General features: G+C 42.8%; 1 protein-coding gene across 3 annotated transcripts in view; it reads left to right on the top strand.

Annotated features, from left to right (window-relative positions):
- Positions 1–1,766: 1,766 nt before the first annotated feature.
- Ets65A (DNA-binding protein D-ETS-3) overlaps positions 1,767–20,272 on the top strand; it is a 48,970-nt gene continuing 30,464 nt past the window's right edge. The window contains exons 1-2 of one of the 3 annotated variants that reach the window (XM_014355317.2): positions 1,767–1,820; positions 6,945–7,345. In XM_014355317.2, coding sequence (XP_014210803.2) covers positions 6,958–7,345 — 388 coding nt within the window. In that variant the 5' untranslated portion in view covers positions 1,767–1,820; positions 6,945–6,957. Of the gene's footprint in view, positions 1,821–5,366; positions 5,387–6,944; positions 7,346–20,272 lie in introns of those variants that run through there. The other 2 variants (XM_089591959.1, XM_014355318.2) reach the window with 2 other exon arrangements.

Below are 20,272 nucleotides of genomic sequence, written 5' to 3'. Positions count from 1 at the left end.
TTATTAAGAATCAACAATATTTACAACATTTGAAATTAAGTAGCCCTTCCATGCTCGATCCACTTGTAGAGTTTCTTTGTAACTGCATTTTATAGTGATTGGTTTATTGGTTTACTGTGATGTAAATATGTTAATCAGCTGGCGAAAACGTATATTATGTTTTTTACTGATTGCCAATAATTTATATTTACTTACAGCATTATTGAATTGCTACAGAAATTAATTATTTTGCAGAAATATTTTTTACCATATCCTATACTTATATCCTTTTTCATGTTAACTCAGATTATACTATTTAATAAAATGAGCACAGCAATTTTTATTTATATTTAATACTGAAAAAATAATTGACCATATTTTAAAAAATGTTGTCAACATTGACTTTCGAGGCCAGTTTATTTCGAGTATTAATGGAAAATCAGCGTACGTACGTCATTTATTCTTCAATGTCGTCTCATAATTTTTAAAATCATCATAAAACAATTTTTTTTTTTTCTTCTACAACATAATATCTTGAGAATTTTTAATATGGTAGCAATATTTTGTTCACTTTTTACACAATTTTTTTTGGTACAAATGTATCACTGCTCAAGTTGTGAAATCAATTGTAACCTTATGTATATAATTTATTATACATGATTTTTCATCTTAACATTAAGCATAATTTTGTTAATTTTCACAACAATGACATGAAATAAATAAGCTACCAAAAAAGCTCTATACATCGTTATTAATGGTTATTCAGATGCATTGTAATCATCGATAGAAAAAGAAAAGACAATATATATAATAATGAGGAAGAAAAAACTTGTGCACCGATGTCTTCCGACCCCCCAGCATGATACCTTCCGCGAAACGTCTTGGAGGTAGGTAAGGACGGTTGCCTGTGACGAAGGGGCGCCCGGGTTTTCTCCTATACGTTTCATTGTCGCGAAATAAAAACAACGGGACTGGATATGGTGAAAGTATCCTTCTCGAGAAAAACTTTTCTTCCAAGCTCGCCCTCCGCTTATCGGTATATACCTACGGCCTCCTCCTCAGGCTGTCGTAAAAAGTAACAGTCACCGGGAGCAAATTACATATATTATACATTATCACGCAAACGATCATCCAAGTTAGGTGCATATATGTATACGTAAATACACTCCATACGTACTGGTGCAAAACGCAAAGGGCGCATCCTCTTCGAAAAAGAGAGAGGTCCACGCGTACGGAGAGGTGGATCGCGGGGTGGCCAAACTCACCCCCGACCGACAGATCCACCCTGGCGGATGATCCCGCCTCTATACGCCGAGAGATACACCGGAGCCCGGGGAGTAGACAACGTAGAGGCGGGAGAGCGCAGACTCCGATGGCCAACCAATAGCCACCGACCGGTATCTCTCTCTATCTTCGGTCCAAGCAACCACCCCACCACCCTCCCGTCCAACCCTCGCGCGTACTCTTCTTCCTCTCCTTCGCGTCGCTATTCCACCCGCTAGTCAAGCTCTGTCTGTTCTCTCGTTTGACGCTCGCCGGCTAGTGCTCGTTGTCGCACTGTGTAAGGGTTGCGCCTTGCGTTGCTCGTGGGTTTTTTCTTTTTCTTTTTCTTTCTTTCCTTCGCTTCGGTCGATGCGTTTCAGGACACGCGCCAAAATAAGACTACCATCGTCACCGCGGGTGCGAGGTTTCCAGGGTGTAAATGCACGAGCTGCCAAAAGCGCGTAGTATCAGCTACGACTAGCCGGCTGTTGGATAAACCATAGAGCTGCGAGAGAAGAGAGCGAGGGACCTGGAAATTACGCGGAAGTCACGGACGGCGAAGCTTCCCCGCTCTGACGGTGAGTTTTCTTTCTTTGACACATTTATATTACGAATTATCGCACAACTTATATTTATTCCCGGACTCTGGTCGGTTTTCGTTATTTTTCGTTGAATCATAAATCGGCAAACGCCCCAGTGATGTAAATATAATAACGACGAGCTCAAAGATTTTCTTTTGAATTCTAATTTAAAAAAAAAACGATTCCCTCGGTGTGTGCGTGCCGTGTAGCAGAGCTTACGTGTAACGGAGACGAAAACGTATCTTCGGATTTAGCGCGCCCGCGTATACGTGATATACGATCATTAATGTAAACACTGATGTATGAAGCAGCGGTTGTACCGCCCTGCCAATGTGGTATAAATCATTGCTGATGCATATGCATCGTACACGTATACCTGTATTTATTACCACCGAAGGGGGGATGATTAGTGTACGGGTGTTTCGCTTCTAGCGTGTATACCTGCTATGTTTGGTGTGAAAAAAACATTTTTTTTTTTTTCCTTTCGCCTACCTGTATATCGATAATTTTCTATGACTTCGCGTATGATTTAAAATTTTTCAAGTTCAAGTTTACATTTTTATCTCGGTACGTTTGGAGCGTGTGGATCAAGTAGAAAAGCTTCTCGTTACCACATGATGATCCAATTAAGAAACAAGTGAAGGAATTTTTTTTTTCTTCTTTCAAATAATCGTACGAAAATCTGATAAGCAAAAGTAACAGTGCACCTATAGTAAAATCAACCTCCCAATCACACCCTTTTAGACGACCAGTGAAATTGCTTTGGGTACATGGGCAGTTATGGGAAGAGCGAATAGTACATCGAGTTAAAGTTGTACATAAATCAGCCCGCACGTTTGGGTAAAAAAAAAAGCCAATCACCTATCATGTTATATCATCAAGCTTACGCATGTACACTTGGGAAAAAAAGCCGAAACGCTATTATACTTGTATTAAAAAAAAAAAAAAAAAAAAAAAAAATGGAATAATATAAAAAATGCTCGAACCGGTGTCTACCTATTCCGTTTATTTGAAAGAAAAAAAGGTGAATCGCATCCGACACCAGCCGCCGTCGGCTCCGTAGTATATACATGCACGCGCGCACACAACCGCATTTGATGTGCACGCGGTCGCGTGTGCGTGTGTGTTACATGATGCACTGGCCATGCAAATTGTAAAATAAGTGGTAATAAACGAGCAGCGCGTTACGAATAATTTGGCGCACTGTAGTATCGCTCCGTATACCAGCGGCCGGCACATCACATAGGCCAGCTGCTGCGCTCTTGCAACTCAACTAATACACGACGGCTGCGGCTTTGTTGCTCGCACAATATAGAAAATAGATGTATATAGTATACATATACATATACATGTATATACATGTGTGGCGGTCGCGTACATTTGCGCTTTTGATACTTTCCGTCGCCGCGTATATTATACGCTGCATGTACGCCCGTGTTTAATTCTCTACAGCTTGCAACTCGTGTACGCGCTGTAGAGCGGCTTTTATCTGTCGTTCAACCCATCATTGTATACTTATGCTATCGTGTTCGTACAATTTGTGCATATTATTTAGTATGCCCCCACCCCCTCTTCCTACCGGAATCGCATTAGGTGCGTTGTTTTGTTCGAGAGACAATGGCACCCGATTGTCGGCGCGTGTGTGCCTGATGCTGATAGATTATCGCGTGTGTGTTACGAGTTCGATGAGATTCATTATGTACCAATTGGTTAAATAATGGGATGGGATTGAATTTGGCACTTTTTTCCATCATCCAAAGTACCCATTCCAGCAGTGGAGTCTTCATTTCCCGCGAGGCTGATTTTATCAGTGAGTTTTGTCGGGTATATAAGTTGGGATCGGTCATGCGAGTGCTTGCAAGCTCAGCGAGCTTTTGAACCGCTTGTGATCTTTGTGCCGCGAAAAGCGTGAAAAGTGCAAAAGTAGAGGAATCTCGGTTAAAAGGGCGTTAACGAGTGAGAATGAACAAAAAAAATGTCGCCAGCGTGCCCAAGCACCCGTGTCCACTTCTTTGCTACGCATACGTGTGGTGTATGGTAAACACGCCGACTTTGCGCTTTTGGCTCGAGCTTTATTTTTTTTTTTTTGCTTCCAGTGGTTTGCTCGAGAGACAAAGAAGAAAAAACAAAGAAAAAGGGAAATAAAAGAATCAAAGGATGCATAACACGACGGGCTTGAAGCTCTGCCAAGCTTTCCGCGCGTCCCGGAACAAAAAAAAAGTGCCCGATCCCGTTGATATTTTTTTATACGCTCTTAGGGGGATTATGAACAATTGTTGGTAAATCACCAAACGAGAAAAGTTTGTGCAACATTACGCAACGCGCCGCTATGTTGTATATACTTCCGGCTCGAGATACGACATAATTGATTATAATTGTTGTTTGGATTTCACTGCTGATTCTAACGTACATTCTCCGTCTTGGCTTGGCGTACCTTTCAACAATATCCTCATACCTTACGTCGGACTACCAGGTGTTGGTGCACGGATGAACCTGTACGCGACTTTTGAATGAAAAGTCGCGAATCACAAAAAATAACGACACCCGCGGGACTTGGTGATGATTATAAGCACGAGGGAAGCTATCAGCTCAGCGTATGAATTTTCCATTGACACGGTGATCCAGAGTAACGAAGCGACGTCGAGGCTTGCTGGCTATATATATACTAGTGCGGACGAGTCTGTCATTTGGATTCCAGCAAATGGCAGGCTATACTCTTTTACTCGTTTATCCTCTCTTCCGGCCACGGCTTCAAGATAAAAAAAAAAAAAAAAAAAAAAGAGATACACAAAACAAAAGACAAGCTTTGCGCGATACGTATCGTACAATATGTATATACCGATTTCCTGTTACCTACGCGCAAAGTGCAAAAAAAAAACCATCAACCGGAGACTCTCCGTATACAGAGAGACAAAATCTCTTGTATCATTAAAAAATGTTGTATGATTATTTCCAAAAAAATAAGAAAAAACCGTTTCTTGGTGTATACAATACTTACCCATATACGGCTGACCACCTACGCGCATCAAATTCCTGAACCCAACACACGCGTGTACGTATAGCCACTTTGCATTTAAATGGACCCCTCCGCCCCTGTGGGCAGTGCGTACTTATAGTCCACATGCACAAATGATAGGTACATCGCGTAGATATACATACACGCAAGAGAGAGAGAGAGAGACGAGAGTACACATAGCTCACGTATAGAGAGAGAGAGAGAGAGGAGAGACAACATACACCTATACACGTGTACGTATTATATAGGAGCTCGCATAGAGAGAGAGAGAGAGAAAAGGGGGTTTCCGGCGAGCGTTAACAGAGTAACAGAGTGATGTAATGAGGCCCGGAAGCAGGCAATTTGCTGGCCGCGGCTGCCGTCGTCGTCGCAGTCGACTACGAGCAAGTCGTGTAGTCTGGCAGTCATCGCGAGACGCAACCTGCTGTCCCACTGTATACCCTCGCGATCACCTACACAATATAGGTATACCTCTCGTGTACCCGAGCTGTCTCTCTCATCCCGAGTATATACATACATTTCTGCGAGGAAAGATTTGGATTTTAGTGTAGGTATTACCTGGTGAAACTTTACTCCGCAGGTGTTTGATGGATTTGACGGTGACGGTCCGTGGGTGGTGATGGGTGTATATTTACCAATGTGATGGGGGCGGGTACATTGGGGGTGGGACGCGTGGGTGTTGCTGTATACACTGGCTGGCGATGTTCGTGTGTCAAAGATACGATGAGTGATGAGTATACTATAATACATATATTATCCTTTGGGATGGTGACAAGTGCGGTGGTGCACGCGCGCGACCAATATTTCGGTCTTTTGTGTACCCTACTTGTGTACAATCAAGAACGAGCAGTTGTGCGTGATTGCGCGTCTTTAACAACAGTGAAATTAATTAACTTTTTACCTCAACTTGTAACTTCTGATCCGTCGTATAAGCAATGATATTTTAACGGCTCGGTTGGCATGTTTTTTAATACATAGTCACACGAGCAATTTGCGGTCTCGTTCAATTATACCCGCTACTACGCGTCACACTCAAAGTTCCAACTTTTATGCGCGTTTGTTGAATTTTATTGTGCTCAATTAACGTGATGTCGATCGTGCAAACCATCATGAATTATGGGTCTACCTTAACAGCTGCCGTACATCCCTTTTTTGCCGTATACTGTGCGAGAAAATTGGGGATATTTCAAATTAAGCTCGATCAACTTGATTCTCTGTAAAATATACCCGATGCATCATTGGATAGTTGAATTGCCATTTAAAAAAAAGCATTGCATAATTCACGTGGTACATGTACAAGCGAGGGCTTGCGAAAAAAACAAACAAAAAAATTAACCAATGTAGCTGGTGTCGGTATAAGTACGTGGGTGCCATTCCGTCCAACACCTGTAGATTGAAACTTATTACCTGACAAGGGGTCCCATTAGCGTAACACAAAGAAGCGATTCTCGCGATGAGCGCACACGTGTATTACATTTGCATAAGCGCTTGGAATTTTTTTCGTGCTTGCATGCCCTGCGCGCATTTTTATGTTGCCTGCAACCGCAGAGTCTCACTCGTTTCCGGCTCTAATGATGCAATTACATGCGCACTATATTTTTTTTTTAGAATTTGCCTCGAGCGTGTGTGCATGGTTATTTGGAAAGTCGTGTCAGAAATTCAAGCCCAGCTTTTTGTGAATAAAAAAAAAAAAAAAAATTTTTGGATCACTGCAAGAAAACCCGCAGAAAGATGGGTGATTCGTGTTATTTTAGTGTCAATTTGAGAATTTACACGTTTTGGTACATGAGACACGGTCGAGACTTTAATTTGACCCCAGAGTCTCTACATGATCGCAATAACGTGGCAAACTTAGTTACCCAGCAACTCTTGGGAGCTAAAAAAAAATGATCATCTCAAAATGTACCATCATTTTTTATGTATTTTGTACAAAATTTAAGATACAAAAAGTCCGATAATAAAATATAAAAGCAGTCCGAGCAGTTGTTAAGATGTTGTTCCCATTGTATTGTCCCACAAAACAAATCTCGTGATCTCAATTATATCCTTTATAGGTACATGATATTACCTATAATTATTATTGTTTTGATGGCAAAATGTTTCAGGGGCGCTTTGGTGATGTACGACAGCGCCAGCTGTTCGTACGCAGGCGCGCTCGATCTCAAGGGACCGGCCGCGGGTGGCGGGACCGGAGCCACAAACTCCTCGGCTGGCGCGACCCCGACTACCGGTCCTGCCAACAACAACAACAACAACAATAACAACAACAACAACAACAACAATAACAACAACAATACCACCATTGGTGGTGGTGGCGGTGTCAAGCATGAAAATTGGCCGTACCGGGGCCTCACGTGCGGCAGTACGTTCCAGCAGCTCAAGCAGAGCGTCGAAAAGGCCAAGCAGGCCTTGGCCGATCGGGGTGGCTACCTCGCCGGGGCTTTCTCCCCGCCACCCCGTGCGAACACTGCGGCCATCTCGCCCACGGCTTCCATTACCGGTGAGTGTACGTATATTATATGCCCACGTATTCTCCTTCACACATATTTAGTATATACTGTATTTTATCCACGTCACAGTGCCGGTCTTGAAAGATCGGTTTCATACCGATTTCCACATCAACGCTTCTACGTACGTAATTTTCAATGGTGATTTAGGTATATTTCTTCAAAAATAAAAGACAAAACAAAAGTTTTTAAGAACACCAAATCCAAATAATTACGTGACGGTTTAGTTTGGAGGAAACAAAGTACAAAGAAAGTGAATAATAAACGAAACCGTATCAAGTGAAAAAAAGGGCGAAATGGCCCCCCTATACGGACACACAGCCAGGCGTTGTGATACAATTTGTCAAGCGGAGCGGTACAGAGTGAGCACATAAAGTCGCGGCGACGAGCGGAGAAAAGCACCGATACCCACGTAACAGGCACTCCTCCACCGACGTCGTCGATTTCCGATTGTTTTTTCCTGCCCTCCCTCTTATTTTAAAGCGCGACTTCTCATCTCCCTCCTCCAGTTATACTCCGGAGGACCCCATTAATTACCCCATGCGCCACCGCGTGGCCCGTAAATCACGTTATCGGCTCCTCCCCGGTAAACGCTCCCTGTGTATAGTCGAGCTATCTACCGAGCGCCTCTCTTTCTCGATGACGTGTAGGTGCGCGTACCTGAACGCGGAATGGCTTTTGTCCATGTGAAACCGAAATCTCCCCGAGGGAGGACACACCCGCACGTGCACGGACCCACGGGATGCGAGCGCTTTATTGCTGTTGCCCGAGTTTGGCCCGTGAACTTCCTGATCGACGCGGCCGCCTATACATGGATTTACACGTCCTTCTGTTTACGTGTATACACATAAGCACCTACGCAATGGGATGCTCTGAAGCTAGATATACCGTTGTCATGTATAATTTTACAATTTATCGGGGTATCTATTCTTACACATTGTGTATACCTAAATGTACGAATGAGGACTTTTTTTTTATGAAACATATTGTTTTCGTATGAGAAAAGTCAAACGGTGGGTCTATGGATAACCAACGACGACCATACACGATGTGTTTTCCCTCAAAGACGGAATTGCCGCAAAAAAAAAAAAAAAAAGGGAAGCATCTTCATTCCCGTACAATGGAAAGGAGAAGCGGTATTTTTATTGGGCTGGACAGCGACGAGTGTGGGTGTACGTAAAATGGCCCCGGACCTCGAGCAAAATGAATAAAGCATGGAATCGCCGAGGCAGAAAAACAATTCCTCCGCTCTGGTCAGCGCGTCGCGCATCGAAAACTTGGAAAACGCGACGATTTCGTCCCCAATTTGCTCGACTTACCCTATATATTATACATACAAAGAATGTTTCCCTCGGTCTTTCCTTCGTATACTGATGCTTTGCGCGTTTACGTGTCCGAGAAGCATTTGTTTTCCATGAATGTTCAAATCCCTCGCGCATCCTTTATGCGTATATTGAATGGAGAAAGAAATATTATTGCCACCTCATATGTTTCCGAAAAGTATAACTCGAAGAAAAAAAAAAAAAAATTAAAAAAATGAGTGATCGAAACAATAGATATAGACAAAGTTGGAAAATAATAAAACCCCATCCAGACCAGCGAGTGACGAGGAGAGAGGGAGAAAGCAAAAAGCATCCCATCGTAGAGATAAGCGATAAAACGGCAAGATGGTGGGTTCGGCAAGCCTGGCGTGATGGCGGCCGGTGTAGTAGATCCGTCCACCCAGGGGGGTAGTGGGATAGCTTGAGCTTCAGCCAAGGGGGGGAAAGAGAGGCTCAACGCGTGCACACAGTCTCCCGCGGTAACCATGACGACAGACCCGGCCCACGCTCTCTACCCTCGCGTGCGCGACCATAGAGAGAGAGAGAGAGAATCCGGATGTGCTCAGCCTCCCTCCCTCCCTCCTTCCGCTCTACACCCTCTCGGCTAAAGCCGCGATTTCAGCACCCCTATCTCTCTAGCCGTACACCACCAGCCATACGATATGTACAGGGAGCCTCGTTCGCGCTTGGCTTCTCTTTCTCGTCGTTTCCCACCCCCTCCCTCCCTCCCTCTCTCCCGCGATATCTACCTCGTCTTCTTCATCTTTTCCGCCCTCTCTCTTTCTCTCTTTGCGATCTCGTGCAGAGCTTCGTATCTTGGAGAGGAGGAGGATGTGCGCCCAGTTACAGCCACCGACCTCCCCTTTCTTTTTTTTTTTTTTTTTTTTTCAGCCATATCTCGCGCACCACTGAGCGCCCTCCCTGCGAACATGTATATATATAATACGCGGTGTGTGTACGGGGAATTTTGTGTGAAATCGTCCCTGTGAGCGTCTTCGACGGAGCTTTCGTACTTGTGTTACGGAGGGGCGCTGTGTCTTTCGGGTGAGAGCTGTTGGAGAAAGCTTTCGAAGAATAGGAGAAGATAGGAACCATTGACACCTCCTTGGTGGCTGGTGCTTTTGGAGGATCGTGTGTGTGAATGTTGATTTGCAAAGTGCAGGATAAAAATTGAGGGGATGAGAAAAAAAAAAAAAAAAAAAAAAAAAAAAAAAAAGGTTTTTGTTGACGTGATTCGATGGTGGAGGTACGTTCCACGAGTAAAGAGATTGATATGCCTACCTGGTCGATACAAATATTTGCCCCCCTCCCTCCCTCACCATCGCCCTTCTGTGTGATCGATGTTTGCTGAATTAATAGAAATACAATGTGTGTGTTTTGTTATTTCATATGAAGGTGCACGGATATTGACACCACAATCATGATTCATGTGATAACTTTGGACGAGTGAAAAAATATAATGGTGTGTACTTGATGTGACATTATACATACATACATACATACCCCTTTTTGTGAAGATTTATTGCCACTTGATGAAGGTCTTGCCATTTGTCGCGTCATTGGTTACATATCTGATGACTATATTGGTGCAACAGAGTGATTGTTTATTTTAAAAGGAGATTTATATGAATTGTGACTAGAGTTGTTTTAGTACTGGTTCGTTACATTAATATGACTAGAAACGATGAGGATGGAATTTAAAAGAAAAAACAAATAAGTGGATAAAATAGATTTTATTGGTGTTTTATTGGTTATTTTGATTGGTGTCAATAAATTTTTAGAAAAATTTTTATACTTGTTGCTACGGGTTGAAAATTGTAAAAAAAACCGCTGTTGATAGATTGACATGTATAGATGACCACATCTTACTCTGATTAAAATCTATAAATTTTAAATATACAAATTTAATTTATTCACAAAATGACTTATCTGTATATTTTAAAATAAAGTCATCTTTTATCGTTAAATTCTATTCGATAATCTTACACTACTTGTTTGAATAAATTGTATTTAATTGGATTGATATAAACGTAAAATTTTAATCAACGATTTATGTTTTTCTTGATTGAAAAAAAAAAAAAAAAAAAAAAAAAAATCATAATAATAAGAATAATTGGTTTAGCCCTTTGAAAACGTGACAAAGCTATTGTTGTCATGAACTGAGAAATGTAAATAAAAATTTCAATGAAAACACACATCGGTAAAGTTACGCATACACAGGGACGGACATTTTTTTAAACAGCCTAACCAGAACTTTTACGTCCACTATGAAATACATTTAAAACATGTTGTTAATAACATTTTTTTTTTTTTTTTTTCAACCAAACTTTCTCATGAGAGGTTAACAATGCTCGTTTAAATCACTAAACGAAAAAAAAAAAAAAAAAAAAAAAACTTTTTCCCACCATCAAATATATTCTCGGCATTTTAAACATACAATAAAAATAAGGAGTGCAAGCACACACACCTCAGCACCATCATCCCGCTTGCATGACTAATAAGTACTTATAGAATTCAAAAGCCCATCCTTTCTCTCTCCTCCTCTTCGATGATTCTCCCATCGCACATCCCCGTGTATAAGTACACACGTGCGCGATTCGACGCGGCGTACATAGCAAATATAATACACTCCGGTCTTTGGAGCCCGAAATAATTGACCTCCACCTAAACGCGTGCACTTCAAATTGTAAAGAAGCTCATCCTCCAAACAACATAATGACAATGTACTGTCACGCATCGTGCGGCGACTTTTATTTTTCTCTCGGTAATTCGTTGTTAAAACGTAACGCTTCGACGCCCCCTCCTCTTCTGCCGCGCACTCGAATTCCCACGGCTATAGAAAGAGCTTTTTGTTTAACACATATATATATATATATGTATACGGGGTGAAGTAAACGAGCGTGCCACGCGCCGCGAGAGATGGAGCTCGTTTGTAATGAAAGCCAACTTACAGGTGGGGCCGTTTATTTTATATATATACATACACACTTTGTGATTTCAGGGGAGACTCGGTGTCGGTTAACATTTGTAACTTGAGCCGAGCCGTGGCAATGTTGGTTTTGCCAGATAAGAAAAAAAAAAAAAAAGTAAAAAAAAAAAAAGAAAAAAAAGAAAAACTAAATGAAAATCGTTACGGTGGATCCATCTGCTTGAACATTGATACACCGGGTCCAACCTCGGAGGTGGGACGAAAGGAAAAAAAAAATGTCCTCTTGAGAGCGCGAGTACGCGGAATGATGGTCGAGTCGCACGGTGGGGACAAACGATCGACCAGCTTCCGAAGTGCATTGGCGTTCGATGATACGGCGTTAAAAGTACCACCGACACCAGCGTCTCCGTGTGTGAGTGTGTGTATATATATAGCACGGGCGAAGGGTCGAGACGCGTTGATAATTGCCGGTATCGGTTAACCCGTGGGGGACCCTCCGTACTGTACGGAGCATATACACACAGGGTGGTTCCCTTGATTGTGTCTGGTATAGCTTCTCCCGCGCTGCTGCTCCCTTTTCTCCCACACGCGTATACGTGCGCGCCCCTTTTTCGTTCCTTCCGGACGCTGTTACGGATCCCCGATGCGAGTGGCTCTTTTTTTTTGCTCACACGTACTTTACGTTTAAATGTTGGACAATTTGACAGGATACCTATATGCTTACTTTGGTTTTTGCTGAAACACGTTTTGTTGTGAAAGATACTTTGCCAATCTATATGTATTATACGTATATGTTTATTGTCCGTGTGAATGATTCGCAAGGTATATACACTGGTCAGTTGGCTAATGTTTTTTCTTAGTCATTTGATAGATCGAGATGGGCAACAATGGTACATGAGTCCCGATAATCATAAGGTATATTAAAAGGATTTTTCTCTCCAATTGATTTTCAAAAGGAATTACGATCTCTTGCGTGCGCGTATAGAGCAGGAGATACGAGAAGCACGTATGTACATCATCCCTTGGTTCTGATTGAAAGGTATATATACGGTGACACGCGTATACGCACTCCATAACCGTGTACCATCTCCGTCTATTCGTTTGCCTATGGGAAAGGCACGAGACAACAATCCGTAAATATATAGGTAGCAGATACACCCCGTGCACGCGGTATCATCCCCCAACGTATATATATACACACATGCAGAGTCTCTGTTTCACTCTTGACGTTGACTGCCGTGACTAATCATGATAGTTCCGTTTGGTAACGGTGGGGACACGCGACTCTCGCTCGGTTCCGCTTCCGGCGCGTGGTACCCGCTATGTATACGTACACACCAGTCGTCCTGCTTCGCTGCGCTCCCTCTCTCTTTTGTCCGTCCATTTCTCTCTTTCGCTCTACCCTCGATTTTTTTTTTTTTTTTTTTTTTACACACGTACACGATCTTCGACGCTTCTCGCTTTTATCCCTCCCGCGTCGATTTATTCAATCCGTGCGAGCCACGCGCTTCAGCGTTCCTGCCGCGTCTTTATTACCCTTTTTTTTTTTTTTTTTTTTTTTTTTTTTTTTCATTGTACCCACGCTAGGACGCTCGGTGATGATGAATCGTCGCGCGTGCCGGGCGCCTTTCTCTCTCTGTTTACTCGTATCGAGGGCCAATTATTGCCAGCACTAAACTACGACCGAGACACTGTACATAGTCGTATCTCAAGTGACCTGTGGTAGACTTTTCGAACGAAACAAAAAAAAAAAAAAGTGGATTCTTTTTTTTCTTTTTCTTTTTTTTTGAGAGGAAAAAAAAAGAAAGATATAGACGTCGTCTCCCTCGGTGTGCCTTTCTTCGAGCTGCGGCTCACTCCCACATATTATATCCTGTACCTTTGTACCGAGTCTATATCTCGCCCTCCTCCTCCCGGCATTGTCTCCGTCCCCCTCGATACACGTACCTATATGTATATGTATATATATATATATACAGGAGAAACCAGCCCCCCCCCCCAAAGTTGGCAAGAAGAAAGCCGCCCGAGCAATTATTGCACCAGAGGAGTCACAAAAGCCGGCAGAAGCTATACGTGCATATATAGGGCCAAGAAGAGAGTGCGGAGGGAGGGCTCAAGTAGAAAAGGTCCGCGTACGGTCGGACAACGCCGTACACGCGCGTCCGTGGGTATAAAATAATTCTGGACTTATCAGTTTTGCATATCTACGCGTATACACATTACACGCCCGTGCATGCAGTGCTCGAAGTGACTGCAGTTTCGGGGTTGGTTGTTGCTGTAACGTAACACACATATAGATATACATATATATACATATATACACGGAGGCCCGAGCGTGGATAGTTTTCTCGACTGTCGTTGTTATCGCGCTTCGATCTATACTCGGGATTTATACGCCGCGGGGGGAACTGGTCTCTCTCTCGGGGCGTACTGGGTTACCCTGAACCGGTGATTTAGGTAATATACTGCGAGGGTTAAAATATGCCCACGCTCGATGTTTGTTTAATCATAATTTATATACGCATCGATTCATCGATGCTTGAAAAGGCGCGCCGGTACCCAATTAAAACTATTACGGCATCAGCGGCTCGATGAAATACGTTGTCGTTGTTTTCTTGCGTATATAGACATCGGTATAGTTATTGTCATTGTTGGGACTGGAGAACAAACGAAAAAAAAAAAAAAAAAAAAGAAAGAGTCCCTCCGATCACGTGCCGATCACGACCAATCATATCCCTTATCGCGCCCGAAAGATCGGCCACTCGTCATTATTCATCCTCCATTTTTTTTTTCCTTCCTTCGTACCCTCCAGAAATAACCTCGTTAAAGTGCTAACTGGACTGTATAGCTCGAGGGGAAGAGAGAGAGAGAAAGAGAGTCGGTGTATACCAAAGTTTATAGACCGGCAGGCGTGACTGGGCGCGAGAGATGATGACTGGTGAGACGGCGTGCGAGCAGAGCTTTCTTTTCAGCCCCTCTGTATACGGCGCAGGCGAGGTGTACACTTATATAGGTGGCTCGTATCGGGGAGTTGTTTCTTATCTGGCCTTTTTACTCGATGAATATTAATCGATCGCACGTGTGTCCGCGTATACTTTTTTTCTCTTGTCATGTGCGCTCTTTTTTGACTATATATATATATACTATACATGTCGAGTAGATTGGGTGTATGGATTTACATGTTTGCTGTTGGGCGAGAAAAATATAATTGCATTAATTGGGCTCGTTTTTTGATGTCGGTATTGCTCCCTTCCTGAAATGTTTCGTGAATGGGTCGAGAAGAATTATCAATGTTTGGGATTGTAAACATTTTTTTTTTTTTTTTTTTTTCATACGCAACCGGTCACTGTGTATTTACACGATTTTGCTACAAGTTTTTTATTATTATTCATCAAGATCCTGAACTACAATTCGTGCACATTATAACATTTAAAAGAAACTCTATAGTGAATAAAATGCATTTTAACATTAATTGAATTGTTTACAGTAAAAGTGCTATTAAACTACCAAAATAGATCTTTTAAGATCCCTCATTGATAACTAACTTGTAAATAACCAAATACGATTTCTATAATTTTTATCTGTGATTCCAAATACTCTCAAGTATTTAGTTTATGATTAATCTTGAGAAAAAAATTTTGCTTTTAGCAGATTTTATAATACATCAAATATTGAGATAAATCTTATTACTTATTGCAGATACTCCTATAAAGTCATACAGGCAATAATAGAGATCGAGTCTCGAACAGAGAGCTGACGGTTTCAATGATTGTAATGAGCCATCGATATTCATTGATGTACAATGAAAAAAAAAAAAAAAAAAAAAAAAAAAAAATAGTTTCATCGATTCGACAAAGTTGAAACCACCCCTGTTTTCCATTCACCGACTACTGAAACACTCGTTATTTATGTAAAGAAAAATCGTTTTAACAATGATCGGTTAAGAAGGTATTTCGTCGCAATTTTCTCAGCCGTCGTGGCAGTAGATAGGCCCACTCTTGTGTTCCAGTTGTCAGCCCGTACGAGAAGATCGATATTAGCTAGTGGCGCCGAAACCAAAGGGGTTGAAAAATCTCACCCTGATGGCTCCGAAGCTTCATAGAGCCCAGAACAGATGGCGACGCGAAGCAGTCTCGCGAGGGCTTATATACTGTCATCTATATTTGTTTTTTGTTTACAGAGTTAGTTTATTAATTTGTTAAAAAATACTAGTATGAGAAAAAAAATTAAACTAAATCATCCCCCGCGTAAAAATTTTTACTCAATATTTTTCGTAAGTCGTATATGCAGACCAACTAATATCCTGACACAACAAATTAATTTTTTAGACGTTTGGATGAAGATTTTCTAAACTTGAGTCAAATATTTCAACAAAAATCCAAGTTTGGGATTTTCTCATTGCCCAAGCTTGGCCAAAGTTTGAACTTTTGCGCAAGTTTGGCCAAACTTAAAAATTTTTACGCGCGCCGTAATGGCAAGTAGTCCCTCAAATCATGTGGCAAATTAGTGTTTTTTTTGTTTTATTTCTCCGATGAAAGTATCAGCCACGCAAACCCTCATTTTCCAAAATAAGCAACACGAAATCAGGAGGAAACGAAAATTTTTAGGAAAAAAGATACACCACGAGGAGAAAAAGAGTGGAATTTATGAAAAAAAAAGAAAAAAAAAAAAAAGGAAAGGATGACACTCGAGGACGATCAATCAATCGGATCGACCGAGTGTCCCAGGCAATCAGTTCGCCTGTCAAAACGATCGTTACTCTAGCCCTCCAACTCGCCCTCTCTCGTGACGTACATATACACAAACACACCCCTCGCGTTAATCGATGACTCGTCAACTCACACAGCCGATGTACACGCTTCGACCCCATACCCCCCCCCCGCTACCAATAAAGTACACACGGAGTACATTATACGGAGTCCGAAGAAAGTCATTAGCTGGTTAATCGTGTGTGCGCGCCTAATGTTGCGTCAACGAAAAATAGTGACTCGCGATCTCCGGGCTAGCCGATATGTATGTATATTTATGTGGGAGTGAATAAGTCTGCTTTGCTTCTCACAGGGGCTGCTCTCTCGTGTGTGCCTTCCCTGTTTAGCACATCGTCTCTCTCTCTCTTTTTTTTTTCCTACGATATATTTATGGGCTGTATCGACAAGGACGAGCTGCTGCGCATCACACGCGTCATTGGGTACTTTCTTTATTACTCCCGTTGCGCCAATGGGATGGCGATTAATAATAATTGTCCGTGTGACTCGTCAATGCTGCCCAGTGATTTTTTTTTTTTTTTTTTTTTTTTTTTTTGTTCCGGCTTGGTAATTTTATGTCTCACGTGTAGGCAGCCCCTCGGGTGGGAACTCTTCCAAGGGTTACTTTTCTCCTTTTGATCGAGTTTTGGTGCTGCAACATCAGCCGGTGTGTGTGGTGCAGTCAGTACAATAGTGTCCTGTCGGAAGTAATCGCTGGTTCGATACAAAACAATAACAAGTAAAAATAAAGCATTGGGTTTAAGCTCTTTTTTTTTATGCGTGATGCGATACTGCTCTCTGTTTGCCCAAGTACGGGTAAGTATGTAGCTTTTTAGGACTTGCGTCTTAAGGAGCACATTTACGAAAAAAAATAATCGATTCAAATGTTTTTCACTAAAGAGTAGCTTATCCCTGTATACGTATAAGCGAAAATGACGCCTTACTATACGGTCTTCAAAAAATACGATGCAGCTCTTCGAAAAAAGAGTCATCATCCAGAGCTGAAATCGCTTGGATGGGGGTTTAAAAAAACTGCATCTCAGTGGGGGTGTTGAAAAAAGTCAAAACTGCGCTTGAAAAAAAAAAAAAAAAAAAAAAAAAAAATAGAAAAGAGATACGAAACGCACGCTATTACTGCGGAGGGGGGAGGTGAAAAAAAAAAGGAAGCTGGGGAGCGGTGTTTACGGCGTTGACTGCGAGAGAGGAGCGACAGAAAGGCGAGAGAATTTCCTGAAAATCCTTTCCGAGGCTCTTATTGCCATCATTATCCTCGAGTGGCCTCTCCTCGAGAACACGCGAAGGGGGAGGAGGGCTGCTTTTCTTTTTTCCCCCCTTTCTCTCACTGTCCCTTGACGAGACTCGCCTGTACACCAGAGCAGTTGACGATCGCTGCTGTGCGTTTTCGAGAGCACAAGGGTAGGTATGGATATGTGGATAAACAATAACTTGCGTTTTTTCTTCATTATTTCATCCAATGCTATTTTTAGGTGAGAAAATATTGTTGTGTAACACCAAAATTGATATCGAAAGAATTAAATATGAACAAAAATACAACAGGTTTTCTGTTCCTTCGTTCCTGTCGTAAGTATCGAATAGTGTCCACCACTTACAATTAACAAAATCAAACTCCGCCTCTCCCATTTGATGTAAATGAAAAACGCAGTCCTCTCTCAACGCGTATAGTATGGAAAAAGGGTAAAACTCCGTGAAAACGGCCGAGCGGGTTAAACGGCGAAAGAAAAGAGGAAGTGAAAAATAGAAAAAAGGCAGATAGGGAGGAAAACGAGCTAGGAACAGAGAAAGAGAGAAGGGGTTCAACTCCCTCTGGGGGACAATCAGCGGTATTCAGGTCTCGGAGGGGATGGTGCTCTGTGTTTATACATATATAAATATGTGTGGAAAAGCACCGCAAGAACAACGCACACCTATACGCACAGACTGGGAGCGCTACGCCGTTGTGTGTCCCCCTTTTGACTCTGGCGTCCCTGGCCCAGCCAACCGGCGTTTCGCTCGCTTTGCCATCTTCCTTTTTTTTCTTCTTTACTCTCCCCCGTCCCTCCTTTTTTTTTTCATTCGGAGCCTCTTCATCCTCTCGCGGAGCGAAATCTCGTTGCCAGAAACTCCCCCCCCCCCGCCGCTACCTCGTGCTTGTTATTATCCCTGTCATCGTTGATCTCTCGATTTTGTTTCGCGCGACTTATTCCACGGGTGTATCGGGGACGCGATGATTCCGGGCCAATCTCGCAGCTATTGTCTGTATACTCTTTTTTGGCGGACACTCGAAAACGTCGAAACGTTGCACGATACACGCGCCGCAAAAGTTTCAAATTTCAATTGAATGAATAATGATATCGCTTCTTCTCGTGGAGCTTTGACGCAATAACTCACGTAACCCTGATTTGTGCATATATATATATATATGTCATGAACACAAGTACCACCTTTTAATAAATAAAACCTGCCAACAGCCGTTACTCGAAACCGCCGATGCAATCGAGTCGACGGCAATATTCCATCAGCCCCCATTAATCTAAATTAATATCCAAAACCTCATCTCCCCCTGTCTATATAGCTTGGGGGAAAGAGGAAGAGAGGGAGGAAAAGAAAAACCAACCAAGAGCAATCTCTCGATTCCAGCGTTTCCACCACCACCAGCCGTACACCGCCCACATATATATATATATCCCCGAGAAGATGCATCCAAGTTTCATCACTCCGCTTCGGTTGTCCTCTATGTATATACATACACGGGTCTGGTATATATGCGGCGCGGAGAGGAAGGACGGATTCCATAGGTGTGCGGTGGCTGTGCTCTCCCTCCCATGTGTATACGTAGGTATATCTCCTCACCGCCAGAGCTGATCGATGTGTCGCCATGACGACGCTTCCGCCGCCAGTCATCCGACCACCCCCTCGCCTGCTGCGCGGAGCTTGCAAGCTCGCTGTATACTACGTATACGTAGCTCCCTGTCCATGTTGGGTGCGGATATGCCGATGATGCTGATTGCTGGTGGTGCCCTTTGCTATTTTTTTTTTTTTTTTGTCTTTCCTTTTGTTCCTTCTTTATTCCCCTCTGATTCACTTTCTGGGATTATTCGCGGTTCTGATTTTTCACTCCCTCCCTACCCCGGGGAGGGAAACACCGTGGCTGGCCTATGGTTTTCAGATGACATAGCAGCTCGAGGGGAAAAAAAAGGACCGTGTGTCCACATTGTGTGCCGCGTCGGAGATGAGGCATCGGAGCGCGTGAGTTTGATTAATCGGTCGCGAAACGGTCTGGGGTTCGCTGTAGTTGGAAAAAAATGTTTTGTTACTTCAACGGCAAAGTTCAGCCAATTACGAGACAAAGACTCGCGCGTCGGAGTACACGTGGGTGTGTTAAGTATAAGCGTCGTGGTCATTAGTAGACTTTGATGAAGAGCTGCTCGCGATTTTCGCCCCTTCCGCGACACCTGACCCGCACTCTTGTGCCTATTATGTGCTTTAATGGCTCGCAGAAGCCAAAAACGCGTGCCAAAACCACCGGCCAAGCATCGTATCGACTCGTCATAAATTTTCATCCATAGTGAAGAAAAAAAAAAAAAAAAAAAAAAAAAGCAACCCCGTTGATAATCAAGCGCGTTAAAGAATAGCAAAAGAAAAATAAGAGTTCGCACTCTGCCGAAGCGTATGAGGCTAGCTCGTGCATGCCCGGGGAGAGTTAATTTTTAACGGCGTCACGCTTCCCGAGCCACCCCCCGTTTGCACACCGTGCACCACACAGCCCCTGTATTAATAAATCCCGGCTAAGGAGATCGTGCTCGAGGACCTTGTAGTCCTAGCTGCTACGAAAATAAAATAAAATCATAGCAGCCAAGTAATTTATTTCCCAATGAAGTATAGTGCACGTAATTGCAAGTACATACGACCACTATATATCGATTAGCCTTT

Source organism: Copidosoma floridanum, unplaced genomic scaffold (genome assembly GCF_036245765.1).
Source record: "Copidosoma floridanum isolate Cflo_tuat_1 unplaced genomic scaffold, Cflo_Japanese_pri ptg000014l, whole genome shotgun sequence".
NCBI lineage: Eukaryota > Metazoa > Arthropoda > Insecta > Hymenoptera > Encyrtidae > Copidosoma > Copidosoma floridanum.
This window is presented reverse-complemented; position numbering and strand designations above follow the sequence as displayed.